This window comes from Grammomys surdaster, unplaced genomic scaffold, assembly GCF_004785775.1.
Source record: "Grammomys surdaster isolate TR1022 unplaced genomic scaffold, NIH_TR_1.0 170, whole genome shotgun sequence".
NCBI lineage: Eukaryota > Metazoa > Chordata > Mammalia > Rodentia > Muridae > Grammomys > Grammomys surdaster.
In genome coordinates, this window is record NW_021604618.1 from 14,858,167 (window position 1) to 14,880,637 (window position 22,471).

General features: G+C 37.6%; 1 protein-coding gene across 1 annotated transcript in view; it reads right to left on the reverse strand.

Moving 5' to 3' along the window:
• The window catches only part of LOC114620687 (ankyrin repeat domain-containing protein 26-like), a 37,939-nt gene that overhangs the window by 12,297 nt on the left and 3,171 nt on the right, over positions 1 to 22,471 (reverse strand). The window contains exons 4-9 of the mRNA XM_028766806.1: positions 18,384 to 18,490; positions 10,110 to 10,247; positions 8,040 to 8,104; positions 6,245 to 6,278; positions 5,269 to 5,341; positions 1,218 to 1,314 (exon numbers count right to left, since the gene is read on the reverse strand). Of these exons, the coding sequence (XP_028622639.1) occupies positions 1,218 to 1,314; positions 5,269 to 5,341; positions 6,245 to 6,278; positions 8,040 to 8,104; positions 10,110 to 10,247; positions 18,384 to 18,490 (514 nt within the window). The remainder of the gene's footprint in view (positions 1 to 1,217; positions 1,315 to 5,268; positions 5,342 to 6,244; positions 6,279 to 8,039; positions 8,105 to 10,109; positions 10,248 to 18,383; positions 18,491 to 22,471) is intronic.

Sequence of the window (22,471 nt, forward strand, 5' to 3'; positions counted from 1 at the left end):
CTTCATGGGAGAAGACCAGCTAGGAGTCTGTCCCAACAGAAAGGACCAGGTGGAAGGGGCAGAAGAGGAGTGGTATTTGGGAGGACAGGGTTTTGGTGGGTGATGGGTCCCAGGTCCACAGGGATCCCAGCAGCAGCTCTGGGATTTCGAGGGAGGGGGACATCTTACCAACTGCTCTGAGTGCAACAGAACCTCTTTCCTTCTTCCACAATTGCTATTTTCACGCCCACCAGTAAAAGCAAATATGTTCTATCCCTTAATACTCTTATATTATCACTAATAATCTAAAAACCGTTCTCTATGTTTACCTAAAAATAAGTATAATGTGTATACTCAATATGTAGCTGATAGTCATTGCCTGAAAAATATGCAAATACAGAGGGTTTTTAGCAAACTGAATAATATAGTCTGATTTTAACATAATTTTGATGAGTACTGGTTTCTTTGATATCTTTTTCAACATCTCCTTGCCTCAGCTTATGTTTAGATTCTGTCCTTTAGTTCTTCCTAACACGTCTGGAGATGACTTTCTAAACTTTCTATGACTAACTCTATTGTTTGCTCTTGGCTGAACCATTTATTTTTTCCTACACCAGACTGTAATAGCATCTTACCTGAAATTAACCACCAGGTGCTTACATTTATCATAGTAAAGTGGATGTACCTCTGTATGATAGAGTTTGTCAGACATAATGGATTTTTTGCAACATTGAGACTGTGATAAAGAATTGAGAATTCTTTCTTACCTCTGAATTGAAGCATGAAAACAATGTTTTATTTTTTAATATTCTTGACCACTTGCGTCTTTGCTTTCTACTCTGCACAATAAAATCTTTATCCATTTTTCTTTATTTTCCTTATTTTATTTTATTTATTATTTATTAATCCCTTCTTTATTATTATTCCCTTTCTTTATTCCCTTGTTTTCTTTGCCTTTATATTGCTCATTCCTTGTATCCATTTCTTTCTTATTTCCCCAGGGTCCTTGCATATTAAAATGTCATGAACTGGTAACCAAAATTAAACTCCTTTGGTGATATTCCTTATTTTTAGCTATTGGTAAAGATCGATTGATGAGAGGTACAATTGGAGGTATTTCACTTCCACTTTTCTTGTTATTCATTAAAAGAACAATACTTTTGTTATTATATTTTATCAGTGTTCATGGTATAAGTAAACATTCTGTCTCATAACATATAGTAAAATATAGTTCTTACCATCTACTATTCCTTTTGTTTCACTTTTGTCTCCTTGATGTCCAGCCTCACATATGTTACTAGGACATGTAGTGAGAACATACTTAGGAATATCTGGCTAAAATTAATACCAAAAATAAAGTGATTAATGTTTTCTTATTCATTTTAAGACATGTTAATTTCCCATTTTAAAGAAACTATACATAAAATAAGAGTGTCCCAAATATTGCAATTATTTCAGCAGCAAACCCTGTACATGTTGCCTACTATGTAAGATAAACATGAATGTTTATGAGAGATATACTCATAGAAAATATACTTGTACATATTTTATAAAAGAAGTTGTGATACTTGACCTCAAGCTATACTACCGAGCAATAGTGATAAAAATGGCATTGTCTTGATACAAAGACTTACACGTTGATCAATGGAATAGAATTGAAGACCCAGATACTAAACCACACACTTATGGATACTTGATCTTTGACAAAGAAGTCAAAAATACACAATGGAAAAGAGAAAGTATCTTCAATAAATGGTGCTGGTCTAACTGGATGTCTGTATGTAGAAAAATAAAAATAGATACATATTTGTTACATTGCACAAAGCTCAAGTCCAAGTGGATCAAGGACCTCAATATAAAATCAGGTACAGTGACCCTAATAGAAGAGAAAGTGAGAAAAACATCGAATTCTTTGGCATATGGGGAAATTTCCTAAACAAAACTCCAGTAACTCAGGCTCTAAGATCAAGAATTGATAAATGGGATCTCATGAAATGGGAAAGCTTCTGTAAGGCAAAGGACATAGTCAGTAGGAAAAACCTACAAACTCCACATTGGGGAAAAAAAAATCTTCACTAACCCTACATCCTTTAAAAAGCTAATATCCAAAATATTTTAAGAACTCAAAAAACTAACCAATAAGAAACCAAACAACCCAATTAAAAAATGGGGTATAGAGATAAACCAAGAATTCACAACAGAGGAATCTTGAAGGGCTGAGAAGCACTTAAAGAAATGGTTAAAATCCTTAGTGAATAGGGAAACGCAAATTAAGACAATACTAAGATTCTACCTTACAGGAATCAGAATGGCTAAGATCAAAAACTCAGATGACAGCACATGCTGGCAGAGATGTGGAGAAAGAAGAACACTTCACCATTGCTGGTTGAATTGCAGACTGATGCAAACACTCTGGAAATCAGTCTGGTATCTCCTCAGAAAATTGGAAATAGATCTACCTGAAGACTCAGCAATATCACTCTTGGAGATATACCCAAAAGATACCCCATGATGCTACAGGGACACATGTTCTACTATGTTCATAGTGGCCTTATTTGTGATAGCCAGAAGCTGGGAACAGCCCAGGTGTCCCACAAAAGAAGAATGAATACAGAAGATGTGGTTCATTTATACAATGGAATACTACTCAGCTATTAAGAAAGAGGCCATCCTGAGTTTTGCATGAAAATGGATGGAACTAAAAGTATCATTCTGAGTGAGGCAACTCAGATCCAAAAGGACATGGATGGTATGTACTCATTACTAAGTGAATATTAGCAAAAAAAAAAAAAAAGTACAGAATACCCAAGATACAATCCACAGAACTCAAAAAGGTGAAGATGCCTCAGTCCAACTTGGGAGGGAGAAAAAAGCAACCACAAGGGGGAGAAAGGGAAAGGAGACAGGGTGAGAGGAACAAAGAATGGAAACAGGCAACCTCAAGAGGTAGGAGGTTGGGGGGACACTCCAGAATGCACCAGAGACCTGGGAGATGAGAGACTCTCAGGACTCAAAGGGAGGGAGCCTAAATGAAAAGCTCTACAGTGAGGAGAGGGAACTTGTAGAGCCCACCTTCAGCAGAAAGACAGGGCATCAAGTGAGGGATGAGGTTTCCAACCCTCAGTCAAAATTCTGACCCAAAATTGTTTCTACCTGAAAGAACTGCAGGGATGGAAATGGAGAAGAGCCTGAGGAAAAGAAGATCCAGTGACAGGCCCAAAGTGATATTCAGCTCAAGGGGAGACCCCATGGCCTGACACTATTACTGAGGCTATGAAGTGCTCACAAAAAGGGACCCTTCATGACTGTCCTCCAAAAGACCCTTCAAGCAGTTGAAAGAGTCAGATGCAGATATTTGCACCCAACCAATAGACAGAAAGTTGATGACCCCTGTGTTTAAATTAGGGAAAAGCTGAAAGAAGCTGAGGAGGAGGGCAACCCTATAGGAGGACCAGCAGTCTCAGCCTGATCCTGAGATCTGTCAGATATTGGACCACCAAAAAGGCAGCATACACTAGCTGATATGAGGCCCTGAACACATATACAGCAGAGGAATGCTGAGTCTTGGTTCAGTCAGAGAAGATGCAGCTAACCCTCAAGAGTCTGGAGGCCCCTGGGAATTTAGAGGTTGAGTGGAGTAGGGGTGGGTGGCAGAATCCTTGTGGACTCAGGGGTGTGTGGAGGAGGTATGAGATGTGGAATAGTTGGATGGTAGACCCGGAAGAGAATAAAATCTGGAGTGTAAAAGAAAAGGAAAAAAGAAAAAAGAAAGAAAGAATAATAAAAAAAAGAAAAAAATGTCATCCTGAGTGACGTAACTCAGAAGAAAAAGGACATGCATGGTGTGTGCTCAGTAATAAGTGAATATTAGCCAAAAAAGTACAGAATACACAGAAAACAACCCACAGGATTCAGGAAGGTTAACAAGTCAAAGTACCCAAATGAGGATGTCTTAATCCCACTTGGGAGGGAGAAGAAAGCAGTCAAGGAGGGAAGAGTAGGGAGGGATGTGGATTGGAGAGGGAACAGGGAGGGGAAGGGGGGACATGATCAGGCCCCGGGGGGGGGGAACAGGACTGAAGCCCTGAGGGCCAGCAGAAAGGATGGAAACAGGCAACCTCGGGAGGTAGGAAGTAGGGAGATCCTCTAGAATGTATATATGAAAATTTCCAAAAATAAATAAATAAATAAAAATATTTAAATTTTAAGCTTGCTTTGTGGCATGCTAGATAAAGAGGATCACTTCACTCCTGGAATTGAAGGATGATTTAGGCAATGTAAAATGTTTGCATCCTCAAATAACAGTTTTCAATTCTAGAAGAGAATTGTCTGTGATGATATATCTACTTATATCTACTAGTATTATGTAAGAAAGAAATTTAAGATCTCATTTAAAGGTTCATGCAGCATTTCTATCAACCTATAAACAGCATAGTAATTCATTTATCTAATTATGCCATATAAAATGTTTGAATAAAATAATTTATTATGAAAATATCAAGCTATCACTACCCTTCCAGATAGTTTCTAAAGAAATCGTTTTGAAATGTAGTTGTATGTATCTAAATTTGTATCTATTATCCACATTAGGAAAGAAAAATATGGTTAAAATCTTGGTTGGCTTTTTCTACAAGTGCCAATGAGCAAACAGATGATGGGGAATTGATGTGTACTAAAAAGCAACTCTGAATGTTGGGGTTGGCTCTGCACCTGTGCAGTAAGACAATTTCTATGTGTAAATTACAACCTGGATTGAAGGTCTAACCCTAAAAGGAAACATGAAATGACAAAATTAATGCCTTCAGCTCCTACACAAGGACATGAATTAAAGTGGATAGCCTGACACAAATGACATGAGATTGCTGAAAATATTTTTAAAAGTAGATATCCATCTTCCATAAATATTTCTGTGTCCTCTGGTGGGAATATTTTCTGCATTGTGTTTCTGTGATAAATATTACATGAGAATAAGAAATGAATCACAGTAAGTGGCATTTATCCAAATATCATTGACCATATTTGAAAACTACTTTGCTATGAAAATTGTTTCTAATAAAATTATCTTAATGTATTTCACTCAAAAGGGTTGCTTGAGCTTTGTCATTTATCAAAATTTTAAAAATTCAATTAGTTAGTAGTTACAGTCTTGGAAAAATGTCTTTTTTCAAAAACTATTATCTTTATTGTCAACAAAATTAGAACAAGTAGGCAACTACAGAATTCCAAGAGTAAACACCTGAGAAATACATTTCCGTACAAACAAATCAAGTTTAAGAAGCAAAATTTTACCTCATCATCAAAATCACATGCATTCTCACTTGATTTAGGCAAGGTGGATCCAGAAGTAGGATCACTGGAGTGCCTACAGAGCAAATCAACAATAAAAATGTGTGGGTGAACCTCTTAAAATGTATGATTGTGTGCATATTAAGTTAGATTTCATAATAATAATTTATATGAATAGAGATTGACTTCTTATTTACAACAAAAAAGTCCAGATTTCAGTTTTTTTCTTTGCCTCTGCCTCTTCCAATCTAGAAAAGGCTAGATATTTTTAGACATTTTATTCCATATCAATAGTGGCAACAGAAATGTTGGCAGGACCTTAGATGAACTTGACTTCACAAACTGCCTAAACTGAATGTAGATTTCAGAACCTATTCAATGGTTCACAAAATTTGTGCTACTTTAACCCAAAAGAGAACCTCCTTCAAAACCCATGTTCTGTTCATCCAAAACATTGATGTCATGTTGTTCTGCAATTAAAGCAGCTATGGAACAGAAATTATTAAATCCACTCTGCCTCAAAACAAAAGAGGTTTCTTGAAACATCTTAAATGTTTTAAAGTTAATTGTAACATACATACAAATCCAAATGTGTATATGATCATTGGGAATGGCTTTCCCACAGAGAACAGAACAGAAACTTTGTAATATATTTTCATTCAACACTTAAATATGATGCATTGTATATAGGTTTGAGGCCTTCATGGACTCCTGTCAATCTCTAGAAATGAGTAAGGAAATACATGAGAAACTAAGGCAGGCTGTTAGTCAAAGCATGGAAGCACTATTCTGAATGACAATTATACAATCAGAAAAATAACAGTTATAACAAAAAGTAGATATTATTAAGGTGATTATAAGAAATAAATGTCAAACATAAATATTAGTGGTACTATAGAGTAGAATAATGCACAAATATTTTTTCATTTAGACATTCCATGATTAGGAAACATGATTTTTATAATTATATGATTCTTACTTATCTAATGAATTGTCTTCAAAATTTCTGTATTCTGTTTAAGAAAAAGAAATATATTTAAATAAAACAATTAAAAATCTAAAATGTTAAAAATATATGACTCTGTGACAATAGGAAACTAGAAAATATAATCTTGAATGAGGTAACCCTAACCCAGACAGACACACATAATATGTAGTCACTTATTAGTAAACATTAGCCATAAAGCACAGGATAACTACACTACAATTGACATATCCCCAAAAACTAAGTAATAAGGAGGACTGAAGTCAAGTTGTATGAATCTCACTCAGAAGGGGAAACAAAATAGTCATCAGAGATAGATGGAGGAAGGGAACTGGGTGGGAGAGAGGGTGAGGTGGGAAACAGGGGATAGGGATCAGGTATAGGTAGAGGAGCTGTGGGAGAGGGTTGTGAGAATGGTAATTGATGCATCTTTTGGAGTAGCTGGAGTCTTGGGACAGGGGAAGTTCCAAGGAGTCTATGGGAGTGATCCTAGCTGAGATTCCTACCAGCCGGGGACATGGAGATTGAAGTGGCTACCTCCTGTAACCAGGTGGAACTCCAGTGCAGGGAGGGGAACATCAATCCACATACAAAACCTTCAACCCAGGGATAAAGAGAGAGCAAAGATTGAAGGAAAGTTCAATCAATGACTGGCCCAGCTCTAAACATATCCCATGTAAAACAGCTAATCTCTGACACTATTAATGATATCCTGCTCTGCTTGCAGACAGGACTCTAGCATAACTCTTTTATGAGAAACTTCACCTAGCAGCTGATGGAAGTATATGCAGAAATACAGAGCCAAACATGAAGCAGTGCTTGGAGCATCTTGTCTAAGTATGCAGGATAACATTGAGTGAGCTGGAGGGGTCAAGGACATCACAAGAAGACATACTAACCTGGGGTTACAGGGGCTCACAGAGACTGAACCACTAACCAAAGAGCATTCAGGGGCTAGACCTAAGCCCCCTCCACATTAGTACAGACTCACAGCTTAGCCTTCATATGGGTCCTCTAACAATAGGAGCAAAGATTGTTCCTGACTCGGTTGCCTACTGTTGGATCCCCTTTCCATAACTAGACTACCTAGTTGGGCCTCAGTGGGAAAGGATGTGTTTCAGCCTACTGAGACTGGATGTCCCAGGCTGGGGTGGTAACCAAGGGAGACTTTTTCTTCCCTGAGGATAAGGGAGGGGAAATGAAGGGAGGGATTTGTAAGAATGAGACTAGGAAGAAAGGAGAGGTGAGGGACCATAATCGAGATGGAAAGAAAACAAATAAACAAGTAAATAAATTTTAAAATGTATTTGAAAGAATTCCCATTAAAAAAAAGAGACATGTGGTTCTGGATTCAACTACTAGTTTCCCCAAAAGTTACTGCTTTTATTAAAGGAAGCTGCTTATTATGTGCTACATGTGTCTAAGCTCAACAACCAAAAAATCAAAGCAGCTTAGATCATGAGTTCAAAACCAACTTCAACTACATAATAAGGTGGCAACCAGTCTGGGATAACTGAATCATGTCTGGACATAGACAAATATGTAAGGTCAGTATAAAAAGTTATTCAGTTATTCAGTAAGGTCACTTATAAAAAGAGACCACTTTGGTGAATGAAAACAAAATCAATGCAACAGAATTTTAGTGCTATTGCCTAAATTAAGATATTTAAAATATGTGAAGCAGTTTCAACTATATATGCTTAGAACACAAGTAATAAAAGTGTTGGTTTTCACTGGATGTGTGCTGTCCATGAGTTTAATATTCACTTATCATTATCATAAACCTTACCTGGAATGCCATCTTTATGTTTTCTACGTAACTTTTCATCATAGTTCATGAGAATCTCTCGACTACTGCCATGTGTACAAAAAAACCCATAAAATTACTATTTAAAAAACATTATTATGCCATGTTAAATTTTCCAAAATTTTAAAAGGCATTATAATAATAATTAAATAAAACTAAATGTGTTATTTCCTTTTACTGTCTTATAATCACATATTACAGCTATCCAGAAATCATGAAATCCTTTTTTTGTTCTGCTGCTGTGATAAAATAGCCTGACAAAAGAAAATTAGGGGAAGAAGTGTTTATTTTCAGTCACAATGGTATGTCATTGTTGCAGGAAGTTTGACGCAGTAGTTGCAGCACATCCATCATCAAGAACAGAAAGAAATGAGTGTAAATTCATGCTCCTCATTTACTCTGTTCTTACACAATTCAGGACACCTGCCTAGGTAATGGTGCTGCTCAAAGCAGGCTGGAAATTCCCACATCTATTAAAGAAAGACAATTCTCCACTGACCAACCTACAAATCAATCAAATGTACAGGATCAGTCACTGACATTTCCTTTCTAAGTGATTTTAACCTGTGTCACTTCTAAGTAAGGTTAAGTAGCACAAGCCCTAATTTTCACTGTTAGATGTTTTCATGTAATTTTATGGCTTATAATTTAGAAAAGTGAGCTATTTAACAGCTTGAAAATCGAAGCTTTTTAATCACGTGATTTCTTTCTATTAGATGAATTGACAGTGCTGTGCACTATTACTGAATTCTAAATCACCAAAGGCTGAAAACTAAAATTTTCTAACACCACAACTTGGTTACCGGCAGCCCTCATCTACTTAATCAAATTCCAAATCTGTGGATCCTTGTTGGAATGACTGACTATCCTGTTTATCTCCAAATGCCTTGGAAGATAAAATCATATTTTATACAATGATTCTAATAGTACATGATGTGAACTAGTTATCTTAAATATAGTCCAAAGCTGGCAACTACCCAGGGAAAGATGACATTGGATCTCCTATCCCCTAGGAAATTATGCTGCACAAAATTCAACAGGATCTGGTGTTATAGTTCTGGCAGTAATAAATAAAAGACTCCTGATGTTTCCTGCAACATAATTTGAACATTCATGACAGCTTAGAATGATCCCAAGTCATTCTAATTTCTATCAGAAGAGATGAACAAATTCTTCAAAGTTAATGAAACTTGAAGCTCTAGTATTAAACTAGCATGTGGACTCCACACCAGGTTCTGAATAAATAAGGGTCAAATTGCTAGCAATGAGATTGGCACAAGCTAAAAGGCCCAGCAGCCAAAGGAAAGCACTACTACTGTGGGATTAATAGCTCAGTTAAAATATTGTAACTGTTCAATGTAAGTGTGAATTACTAAAAAGTATTAGGGATCTGATTTAACAAATACAATCAAGGTCAATCACTATTGTTCTCTAAGAGAAGGGCTAATATCAACACTGCAGCAACAGAATCAGTAGAAGCAAAAGAGTGACTAGAATTCCTTCTTCTCCATCTTTGTTTTGAAAAACATCCCTCTTCCTGGGAGTTAAGAAACCCAGAAACCATTATTTTCAAGATTCAAATAATAATAAATGGGAAAAAATGATCAGAGAAAGAAACACAATATTTTGCCAAACTGTGCCTGAAAATGAAACAGCTAATTAGAATAGCCAACATCTGACTATATAATACATAATGTTAATATATATGTAATTTATAGAGATACTTGGGTAAAAGCAAAAATTAGGATCCATAATGTTAAAGTCTGGAAAGTCCCACACAGAGATGTAGTTCAGTGCCAGAATTGGCCATAACAGATGCGATACTTGATTCAATCTTCAGCATTTCCAAACCAGGTCAAGAGATAAAAAACAATCCTTTTTTTTTTACTTCTAACAGTGTTTTTTTTTTTTCATATTGGATAATCACTGCTCTTCCAAAAAAAAAAAAAACCTAGAGTCAACAATGAAATATTGTGTGAGAGAAGACGGAGACTTTGTGGTTAATTTGAACTACAAGTTAGTGTTTACTAGTATTTTAATGTGAACACTTACCCTTTACTTGTGCCTTCAATAGCATACCGTAATGCAGTCCATCCAAATACGTCTTTAAAGAAAAAGTCAATGCCTTCATCCAAAAGTAGATTGACCATATCTTTTGAGTCCCATCTTATGGCATATAATAGCGTGTTTCTGAATTAACACAGAAATAGCTTCACTATTAGGTACTTTAATTAACAGTGTTGCTACTTGAGTATATTACAAATTTACCATCTTGTTTATCTGATTGGAATTGACCTTTTTATTACACATAAATACTATGGGAAGCAAGAGTTCATATATATTGTGTCCAAAACCAAAAGGAGAGCATGGATAGAAAGCTTTCTGTATTGCACAAACTGTACACACTGCATAGACTGTATATATTATGTGCTGTGTATACTATATATGCTGCATATACTGTCTATACTGTATAGGCCAGGTATACTGTAAATGCTGTATGTGCTGTGTATGTTATGTATGCTCTGCATGTCGTATATACTGTATATACTGCGTTCTTAATGGGATAACTGTGTAGTATTTATTCTTAATTAAGACTTAAATAAACCCACTTCCCTTCCATCCCTGCCTGGTCCTTTGGGCTGGGGCAGACACAGAGTTGGTCTGCTCCTGTCCTGTGGAGATACTGAATCCTGAGTCATCCTAGAGGAGCCACTGCACTCAGAGCAGCCAGTAAGAACTCCATCTCACTCCTTAAGCCCCAGAGATACATCTGGGAGCCAGGGACATTTAGGACACAGCAGCTACCCAAACTCCGCCCCTCCGGAATTCCACTTCCTTTCTGCCCCTGCCTGGTCCTTTGGGCTGGGGCAGACACAGAGTTGGTCTGCTCCTGTCCTGTGGAGATACTGAATTCTGAGTGATCTTACAGGAGCCACTGCATTCAGAGCAGCCAGTAAGAACTCCATCTCACTCCCTAAGCCCCAGAGATACATCCGGGAGCCAGGGACATTCAGGACACAGCAGCTACCCAAACCCCGCCCCTCCGGAATTCCACTGCCCTTCTGTCCCTGCCTGGTCCTTTGGGCTGGGGCAGACACAGAGTTGGTCGGCTCCTATCCTGTGGAGATACTGAATCCTGAGTCATCCTAGAAGAGCCATTGCACTCAGAGCAGCCAACACAGAGTTGGTCTGCTCCTGTGGAGATACTGAATCCTGAGCCATCCTAGAGGAACCACTGCACTCAGAGCAGCAGAGGAGCCACTGCACTCAGAGCAGCAGACAACAAGGTGGTTTGCACTTAGGAGACATTGTATCCTGAGCCATCCTAGAGGAACCAGTGCAATCAAAGCAGCAGAGGAGCCACTGCACTCAGAGCAGAAGACAACAAGGTGGTTTGCACGTAGGAGACATTGTATCCTGAGCCATCCTAGAGGAACCACTGCACCCAGAGCAGAAGGATTTCCAGATCCAAGAGGTGGCCTGAGTCCCAGGAGTTCTTCCACCCAGGAGATTAGGATCATAAGACCACAGAGACATCTGGACTCTGAGGAGCTCTGCAACAAGCAAGATAACTGGAAATACAGACTCCAGTCTTACACAGTGAGGGCAGGTAACACTAGAGTTAACCAGATGGTGAAAGGCAAGCACAAGAACATAGCAACAGAAACCAAAGTTTCTTGGCATCATCAGTACCCAGTTCTCCCAATATAGCAAGCCCTGGACAACCCATCACATCGGAAAAGCAGGATTCAGAATAAAAATCACTTCTCATGATGACAGAGGATTATAAGAAGGAATTAAGTAACTCCCTTAAAGAAATACAGGAGAGTACAAGTAAAGAGGTAGAAGCCCTTAAAAAGGAATCACAGAAATCCCTTAAAGAAATGCAAGAAAACACAAAGAAAGAATTAAACAAAACATTCAGGATCTGAAAATGGAAATAGAAACAATAAAGAAAGCTCAAAGGGAGACAACCATGGAAATAGAAAACCTAAGAAAGAGATCAGGAGTCATAGACACAAGCATCACCAACTGAATACAAGAGATAGAAGAGAGAATCTCAAATGCAGAAGATACCATGGAAAATATTGACACAGTTGTCAAAGAAAATGCAAAATGCAAAAAATTCCTAACTCAAAACATCCAGGAAATCCAGGACACAATGAGAAGACCAAACCTAAGGATAATAGGTAAAGATGAGAATGAAGATTCCCAAATTAAAGGGCCAGTAAATATCTTCAACAAAATTATTGAGGAAAACTTCCCTAACCTAAAGAACAAGATGCCCATAAACATAGAAGAAGCCTACAGAACACCAAATAGACTAGACCAGAAAAGAAATACCTCCAGTCACATAATAATCAAAACATCAGATGCACAAAACAAAGAAAAAATACTAAAAGCAGTAAGGGAAAAAGGTCAAGTAACATATAAAGGCAGACCTATAAGAATTACACCAGACTTCTCACCAGAGACCATAAAAGCCAGAAGAGCCTGGACTGACATCCTACAGACCCTGAGAGAACACAATTGCCAGCCCAGATTACTATACCCAGCAAAACTCTCAATCACTACAGATGGTAAAACCAAGATAATCCACGACAAAACCAAATTTGCACAGTATCTTCTCACAAACCCAGCACTTCAAAGGATAATTGATGGAAAACGCCAACACAAGGAGGGAAACTACAACCTAGAAAAAGCAAGGAAGTAATCTTCCAACAACCACAAAAGAAGATAACTATACATATATAATTCTACCTCTAATAACAAAAATAACAGGAAGCCACAATCATTTTTCCTTAATATCTCTTAACATCAATGGTCTCAATTCCCCAATAAAAAGATGCAGACGATCAGACTGGATACACAAACAAGACCCAGAATTTTGCTGCATACAAGAAACGCACCTCAGTGACAAAGACAGACACTACCTCAGAATAAAAGGGTGGAAAACAATTTTCCAAGCCAATGGTCCCAAGAAACAAGCTGGAGTAGCCATTCCAATATCAAATAAAATCGACTTTCATCCAAAATTAATCAAAAAAGATAAGGAATGACACTTCATACTCATCAAAGGAAAAATCTCCCAAGGTGAACTCTCAATTCTGAACATCTATGCTTCAAATGCAAGGGCACGTACATACATAACAGAAACTTTACTAAAGCTCAAAACACATACTGCACCTCACACAATAATAGTAGGGGATTTCATCACCCCACTCTCAGCAATGGACAGATCATGGAAACAGAAACTTAACCGAGACACTTTGACATTAACAGAAGTTATGAACCAAATGGACTTAACAGACATCTATAGAACATTTCATCCTAAAACAAAAGAATATACCTTTTTCTCAGCACCTCATGGTACCTTCTCCAAAATAGACCATATAATTGATCACAAAACAGGCTTCTACAGATACAAAAAGATTGAAATAATCCCTTGCATCTTATCAGATCACCACAGACTAAGACTGGTCTTTAATAACGACAATATCAATGGAAAACCCACATGCACATGGAAACTGAACAACTCTCAACTCAATGATGACTTGGTCAAGGAAGAAATAAAGAAAGAAATTAAAGACTTTTTAGAATTCAGTGAAAATGAGGACACATCATACCAAAACTTGTGGGACTCCATGAAGGCAGTGATAAGAGGAGAATTCATAGCTCTAAGTGCCTACAAAAAGAAACTGGAAAGAGCACACACTAACAAGTTGACTGCACAACTAAAAGCTCTAGAACAAAAAGAAGCAAATACACCCAGGAGGAATAGAAGGCAAGAAATAATCAAACTCAGGGCTGAAATCAACCAAATAGAAACAGAAAGAACAATGCAAAATATCAATAAAACCAGGAGCTGGTTCTTTGTGAAAATCAACAAGATAGATAAACCATTAGCCAGATTAACCAGAGGGCACAGAGACAGTATTCAAATTAATAAAATCAGAACTGAAAAGGGAGACATAACAACATAAACTGAAGAAATTTAAAAAATCATCAGATTCTACTACAAAGGCCTATACTCAACAAAACTGGAAAACCTGGATGAAATGGACAATTTCCTAGACAGATACCAGGTACCAAAGTTAAACCAGGAGCAGGTAAACCATCTCAATAGTCCCATAACCCCTAAGGAAATAGCAGCACTCATTAAAAGTCTCCCCACTAAAAAAAGCCCAGGACCATATGGTTTTAGTGCTGAATTCTATCAGACCTTCAAGGAAGACCTAATACCAATTCTCTTCAAACTATTCCACAAAATAGAAACAGAAGAAACACTACCCAATTCGTTCTATGAAGCTACAATTACACTCATACCCAAACTCCACAAAGACCCGACAAAGAAAGAGAACTTCAGACCAATCACCCTTATGAACATCAATGCAAAAATACTCAATAAAATTCTAGCAAACCGAATCCAAGAACACATCAAAACAGTCATCCAACATGATCAAGTAGGTTTTATCCCAGGAATGCAGGGATGGTTCAATATTCAGAAATCCATCAATGTAATCTACTATATAAACAAACTCAAAGAAAAAAACCACATGATCATCTCACTAGATGCTGAGAAAGCATTTGACAAAATTCAACATTCCTTCATGATAAAAGTCTTGGAAAGATCAGGAATTCAAGGCCCCTACCTAAACATAGTAAAAGCAATTTACAGCAAACCAGTAGCCGACATCAAGCTAAATGGAGAGAAACTTGAAGCAATCCCACTAAGATCCGGGACCAGACAAGGCTGCCCACTCTCCCCCAACCTATTCAATATAGTACTGAAAGTCCTAGCCAGAGCAATTAGGCAACAAAAAGAAGTCAAAGGAATACAAATAGGAAAGGAAGAAGTCAAAATATCACTATTTGCAGATGATATAATAGTATACTTAAGTGACCCCCAAACTTCCACCAGAGAACTCCAAAACCAGATAAACAACTTCAGCAAAGTGGCTGGTTATAAAATCAACTCAAACAAATCAGTAGCCTTCCTCTACATGAAAGATAAACAGACTGAAAAATAAATTAGGGAAATGACACCCTTCACAATAGTCACAAATAATATAAAATACCTTGGTGTGAATCTAACCAAGCAAGTGAAAGACCTGTATGACAAGGACTTCAAGTCTCTGAAGAAAGAAATCAAAGAAGATCTCAGAAGATGGAAAGATCTCCCATGCTCATGGATTGGCAGGATTAATATAAGAAAAATGACCATCTTGCCAAAAGCAATCGACAGATTCAATGCAATCCCCATTAAAATCCCAACTCAATTGTTCACAGAGTTAGAAAAGGAAATTCTCAAATTCATATGGAATAACAAAAAATGCAGGATAACGAAAACTATTCTCAACAATAAAAGAACTTCTGGAGGAATCACCATCCCTGACCTCAAGCTGTACTAGAGAGCAATAGTGATAAAAACTACCTGGTATTGGTACAGAGACAGGCAGGAAGATCAATGGAATAGAATTGAAGACCCAGAAATGAACCCACACTCCTATGGTCACTTGATCTTTGACAAAGGAGCTAAAACTGTCCAGTGGAAAAAGGACAGCATTTTCAACAAATGGTGCTCGTTCAACTGGAGGACTACATGTAGAAGAATGAAAATTGATCCATTCTTATCTCCTTGTACAAAGCTCAAGTCTAAGTGGATAAAGGACCTCCACATAAAACTAGATACACTGAAACTAATAGAAGAGAACGTGGGGAAGAGCCTCGAATACTTGGGCACAGGGGAAAAGTTCCTGAACAGAAAACCAATGGCATATGCTCTAAGATCAAGAATTGACCAATGGGACTTCATAAAATTGCAAAGTTTCTGTAAGGCAAAGGACACTGTCAATAGGACAAAACGACAACCAACAAATTGGGAAAAGATCTTTACCAATCCTTCATCTGATAGAGGGCTAATATCCAATATATACAAAGAACTCAAGAAAGTAGACTCCAGACAACCAAATAACCCTATTAAAAAATGGGGTATAGAGCTTAACAAAGAATTTTCAACGGAAGAAACTCAAATGTCCGAGAAGCACCTAAAGAAATGTTCAGTATCCTTAGTCTTCAGGGAAATGCAAATCAAAACAACCCTGAGATTCCATTTCACACCAGTCAGAATGGCTAAGATTAAAAACTCAGGTGACAGTAGATGCTGGCAAGGGTGTGGAGAAAGAGGAACACTCCTCCATTGTTGGTGGGACTGCAAGATGGTGCAACCACTTTGGAAATCAGTGTGGCAGTTCCTCAGAAAATTGGACATAGCATTACCTGAGGATCCAGCTATACCACTCCTAGGCATATACCCAAAAGATGCTCGAACATATAACAAGGACATATGCTCAGCTATGTTCATAGCAGCCTTATTTATAATAGCCAGGAGCTAGAAAGAACCCAGATGTCCTTCAACTGAGGAATGGATTCAAAAATTGTGGTATATTTACACAATGGAGTATTACTCAGCTATTAAAAACAATGAATTCGAGAGGTTCCTAGGTAAATGGATGGAACTAGAAATTATCATCCTGAGTGAAGTAAGCCAATCGCAAAAGAACACACATGGTATTCACTCACTGATTATTGGATATTAGCCCAGAATCTTGAAATGCCCAAGATGCAACTCACAGGCCACATGAAGCTCATAAAGAAGGAAGACCAAGTGGGGGTGATTCGGTCCTTTTTAGAAGGAGCAACAAAATATTCAAGGGAGCAAATATGGAGACAAAGTGAGGGACAAAAACTGAAGGAGGGGCCATCTAAGACCATTCCACCTGAGTATCCATCCCATGTGCAGTCACCAAAGGTAGATGCTGATATGAAAGTCAGGAAGTGCATGCTGATAAGAGCCTGATATGGATGTCTCCTCAGAGGTCTTCAAGAGTCTGACATATTCAGAGGCAGATGCTCACAACTAGCCATTGAACTGATAATGGGATTCTCAATGGAGGAGTTAGAGTGAAGACTGAAGGAGCTGAAAGGGTTTGCAGCACCATGAGGAGAGCAACAATACCAACCAACCACAGCTCCTAGTGTCTAAACCACCAGCCTGGGAGCACTTAGGGAGGGATCCAGGGCTTCAGCTGAATATGTAAAAGTGGAGGGCCCTGCTTGGCATAGGTGGAAGAAGAGATCCTTGACCTCATGAAGTCTGGACACCCCAGGGGGTGGGAATTTTGAGGGTGGGGAGGTGGGAGTGGGGGAGTAGGTAGGGGTTACATCCACAGAGAAGAAGGAGGAGGGGTAAGGGGATGGGGGGGTTCCTGAGTGGGTGGGGGATGGGTAAGGGGACAATATATGAAATGTAAATAAAACATCTAATAAAAAAATTAAAAAATAATAAATAAATAAAAGTATTTCTAATGTTTAAAAAAAGACTTAAATAAAGATGTCTCCATTCTCTCTAGTTTAGTATAACATATTATTCTTATTAATCAGTTAAGTATCAGATCACTGAAAGCTATTTTCATTATCTGAGCAACAAGACATTATAAAATATTCTATTCATAATAACATTCATTGTATCTTCACTTAGTAATGATAATAGCATGTGCTATTCACAACACTAAATGTTAAATAAATGATATCACGAACACCTTTTGAAAATATTATCTTTCTTATTATATTTGGTAATGCATAACCTTTAAAACACACCCCTAGCAACTAAGTATCCAGCATTATAACCAATTTGTGTGAATCTACATCTACTCACCTATGACGTAGTGAAGCTAATTTGCTTTCCTTTCTCAATACTAAGTAAATTTAAATACATCAATACCAATTGGAAGAGGAGGGGTGGTCTTGAGCAGCATCCTATAATAACAATTCTTAGCCATGGAAAGAATCTGAGCTCATTATTCTTCAAACGAAGGGAATTGAATGGTTGTGTCATCCTTACTTTAGACTGATTGGCAACTCTCTTTTATGATTAATATAATATTTTATAGGATAATTATATGAGAGAAAGTGGAAATACCAAAAAATGATTGAGTCATGTTGTAAACAAATGTTCAAATTTTAACAATTAGTAAAGCCAAAATTCAAACCTATTATTATTTTAAGATTGATTGGCCAACCAAACAAAATATCAAATAAGAAGCATCAATTAATATAAGGAGGTATGAAGTTTATTATAAATGATGCGTGTTGCTCACTTCCACACTGCTTTTCTTACCTAACCGATAAGACTGATGACTAATTGATATGTGATCATTGAATACCTCTGTTAGTCTTCTTCCTATCAATTTGCTATTTGTTGGCTGTGTGATTATTGTTATTTCAGTGTGCTGCTCATTTGTTTTATAATTCAAGTGATAATACCTTTTCATCTTATCAAATACATGTATATTTGCCCCCTTCTTTACTAAAAACTTTGCCATCTCTATTTTGTTTTCCTTGAGAGCCAGTAAAAGTGGTGTAAAGCCATCCTGCAAAACAAAACAAAACAACATGAAATCCAAAAACATTACAGTTTTGAACTGATTTGAGTCTTATTGCTGACAGGAGCCTGATATAGCTTTTCCCTGAGAGTTTCTACTAGCACCTGACTAACGCAGATGCAAATACTCACAGCCAGCCATTGGACTGAGCCTGGGGACCCCAATGAAAGAGTTAGAGGAAGGACTAAAGGAGCTGAAGGGAATTGCAACCACATAGGAAGAACAGCAATATCAACTAACTGGACTGTCCAGAGCTCCCACCGACTAAACCGGGCTAGAACAAGGAAATTAGGCTTCAGAAAAGAAAATGAGTTTGGGCTAGGACAGGGAAGTTGGCTCAGATATTTTGGTCAACCTGATAAGCCTTTAGAAACAGTGATTACGGGAGTGTTCATGGAATTTTGTTTATTGTCTTGCTTGTTCTTTGACTATTTGTGTTTATTGTCTTTCTTGTTCCTTGACTATTTGCATCTATTGTATTCCTAGTTCCTCAACCTAGAACTGGCCTTAATATTTGCATGTATTTAAAATAACATAAAAACAAAAAGGAGAAGGGGGGATGAGATAGGGATGTTCTAGGGAGGGGAAATGGAGAAAAGGGAATGGCATCTGATATGCAAATAAATAAAATATCCAATTAAAAAAAGAACAATTTGTTAAGCAGGTTTCTACATGAGGCTTAGCAGTGGGCTCAATTCTTGGAGGAAACCAATGGTATTCATAGACCATGATAAGTCCATAGCTCCTGTGTTTTTATCTTTCCAGTGAGTGTTCTCTCCAATGGGTTTTTATAACCCAATATTTATGAATGGAGAATGAAATCATCTTTCTAATATGTTTTACAAAATGATAATTATGCCAAGGGAAAAATACACTCTTAACATTGACCCAGAAAGTTTCAAAGACTTGTTAATTTACATTTCACTTGCATTCTGTTTTTCCTTGTTGATTGGTTTTCAGTGTTTACAAACGCTAGGACATAATGCCTGGTCTATATACACTGTAGCAAGTCACGAAGAGAGCAACTAACAGCTTCAACTGTCAAGGTTTGTGATTTACTACTCTTTGATGTAGAAAAATCCCTTGAAATTACCAACTTGAGACCTGTTGACCTTAATATTAATAATACATAGAACTTTTAAAAGTTTACCATCTAATTAGTATTTTCAAGATCATTTAGAAAGTACTGTATTATTGTTGTCTGAAAGCAAAGGGGAGTATTCTATAAGCCAATGATTACCATTATTAATCATTATGTTTCCATATATATAAAATATATGTGTGTGTTTTATCTTTCCATTTATTATTATTATTATTATTATTATTATTATTATTATGTATTTTTTAACTCCAGATCCACACCTCATACTTCCTACCCAACCCCTGTCTCCACCAGCCTGTCCCTACATTCCAGTCCCCACCCCACCTGGTCTCTACACACTGTGGGGCCTCCAGTATCTTGAGGGTTAGGTGCATCATATATGATTGAACACAGACCACTCAGTCCTCTGCTGTATATGTGTTGGGGGCCTCATATCAGCTGGTATATGCTGCATTTTTGGTGGTCCAGTGTTTGAGAGATCTCAGGGGTCCAGATTAATTGAGACTACTGTCCTCCTACAGGATTGCCCTCCTCCTCAGCTTCTTTCAGCCTTTTCCTAATTCACACACAGGGGTCAGCAGCTTCTGTTCATTGATTGGGCACAAATACCTGCATCCCTTCCATCACTTGATGCCCTGTCTTCCTGCTGGAGGTGGTTTCTATAAGTTCCTTCTCCTTACTGTCAGGCATTTCGTCTAAGATCACTACCTTTGCATCCTAAGAGAGTCTCTCACCTCGCATGTCTCTGGTGCATTCTGGAAGATCCCCCAACCTCCTACCTCCCTAGGTTAACTGTTTCCATTCTTTCTTCTGGCCCTCAGAGCTTCAGTCCTTTTCCCTCACCCAATACTAGATCAAGTTTCCCTATACCCCTAACCCCCATCCACTTTTCCTCCCAGGTCCCTCCCTCCCCACTTGTGATTGCTTTCTTATCCCTCCCCAGTGGGACTGAGATGTCCTTTTTTGGGCCTTTCAGCTTGTTGATCTTTTTTGAGTTCTGTTGACTGAATCTTGGATATTCTGTAATTTTTTTTACTAATATCCTCTTATCAGTGAGTACATACCATACATGTTTTTTGGGGTCTGATTTACCTCATTCAGGATGATATTTTCTAGTTCCGTCCATTTTCCTGCAAAACTCAGGATGTCCTCTTTCTTAATAGCCGAGTAGTATTCCATTCTATAAATGAACCACATTTTCTCTATCCATTCTTCTTTTGTAGGACATCTGGGTTGTTTCCAGCTTCTGGCTACCACAAATAACGCCACTATGAACCTAGTGGAACACATTCCCCTGTAGCATGGTGGGGCATCTTTTGGGTGTATCTACAAGAGTGGTATTTCTGGGTCTTCGGGTAGATCTATTTCCAATTTTCTGAGGAACTTCCAGATTGATTTCCAGAGTGGTTGTACCAGTTTGCAATCGCACCAGCAATGGGGGAGTGTTCATCTTTCTTCACATCCTCCATGTGCTGTCACCTGAAGTTTTGATCGTCACCATTCTGATTTGTGAAAGGTAGAATCTCTGGGTCATTTTGATTTGTGTTTCTCTGATCACTGAGGACTTGGAGCATTTCTTTAGGTGCTTCACAAACATTCGAGATTGCTCTGTTATAAATTCTCTGTTTAGTTCTATACCCAAGTTTTTAATTGGGTTGTTTGGTTTTTGGTGGTTAGCTTCTTGAGTTCTTTATATGTTTTGAATATTAGCCCTCTGTGTGATGTAGGGTTAGTGAAGATTTTTCCCCAATCTGTAGGTTGCCGATTTGTCATATCGACTATGTCCTTTCCTTTACAGAAGCTTTCCAGTTTCATGAAGTCCCATTTATCAATTCTTGATCTTAGAGCATGAACCATTGGAGTTCTGATTAGGAAACTTCCCCCTGTACCACTGAGTTCAAGGCTCTTTCACACTTTCTCTTCTATTAGACTCAGTGTGTCTGGTTTTATTTTGAGATCCTTGATCCACTTGGACCTGAGCTTTGTGCAAGATGACAAGTATTGGTCTATTTTCATTTTTCTACATACAGACAGCCAGTTAGACCAGCACCATTTATTGAAGATGCTTTCTTTTTTCCATTGTATATATTTGGCGTCTTTTTGAAAGATCAAGTGTCTGTAAGTGTGTGGCTTTATTTATGGATCTTCAATTCTATTCCTTTGATCAGCATGTCTATCTCTGTACCAATACCATGCTGTTTTTATAACTGTTGCTCTGTAGTAAAGCTTGACATCAGGTATCATGATTCCCTCAGTCATTTTTTTTATTATTATTAAGGATTGCTTTTGCTATTCTGTATTTATTGCCTTTTGAGATGAATTTGAGAATTGCACTTTCTATTACTTTGAAGAACTTTGTTGGGATCATGATGAGGATTGCATTGAATCTATAGGTTTCCTTTAGTAGGGTGGACATTTTTACTACATAAATTCTGCCCATCCATTAGATTGGGAGATCTCTCCATTTTCTGAGATTTTCTTCAATTTCTTTCTTGAAATACTTGAAGTTATTGTCACACAAGTCTTTCACTTATTTACTTAGAGTTGCCCCAAGCTATTTTACATTATTTGTGGCTATTGTGAAGGTTGTCATTTCCCTGATTTCTTTCTTATCCTGTTTATCATTTGTATAAAGGAAGGCTACTGATTTATTTGAGGAAGATCTCAGAAAATAGAGAGATCTCCCATTGCTCATTGATTGGCAGAATTAATATAGTAAAAATAGTCATCCTACTAAAGGCAGTCTACATACTCAATGCAATCCTCATGAAAGTCCCAACACAATTCTTCAAAGACATGGAAAATTCTTTAGTCTTTTACTAAAGAAAAAAGTTGGGCTTAGATTATTTCAATCAAATTGGCCCTTC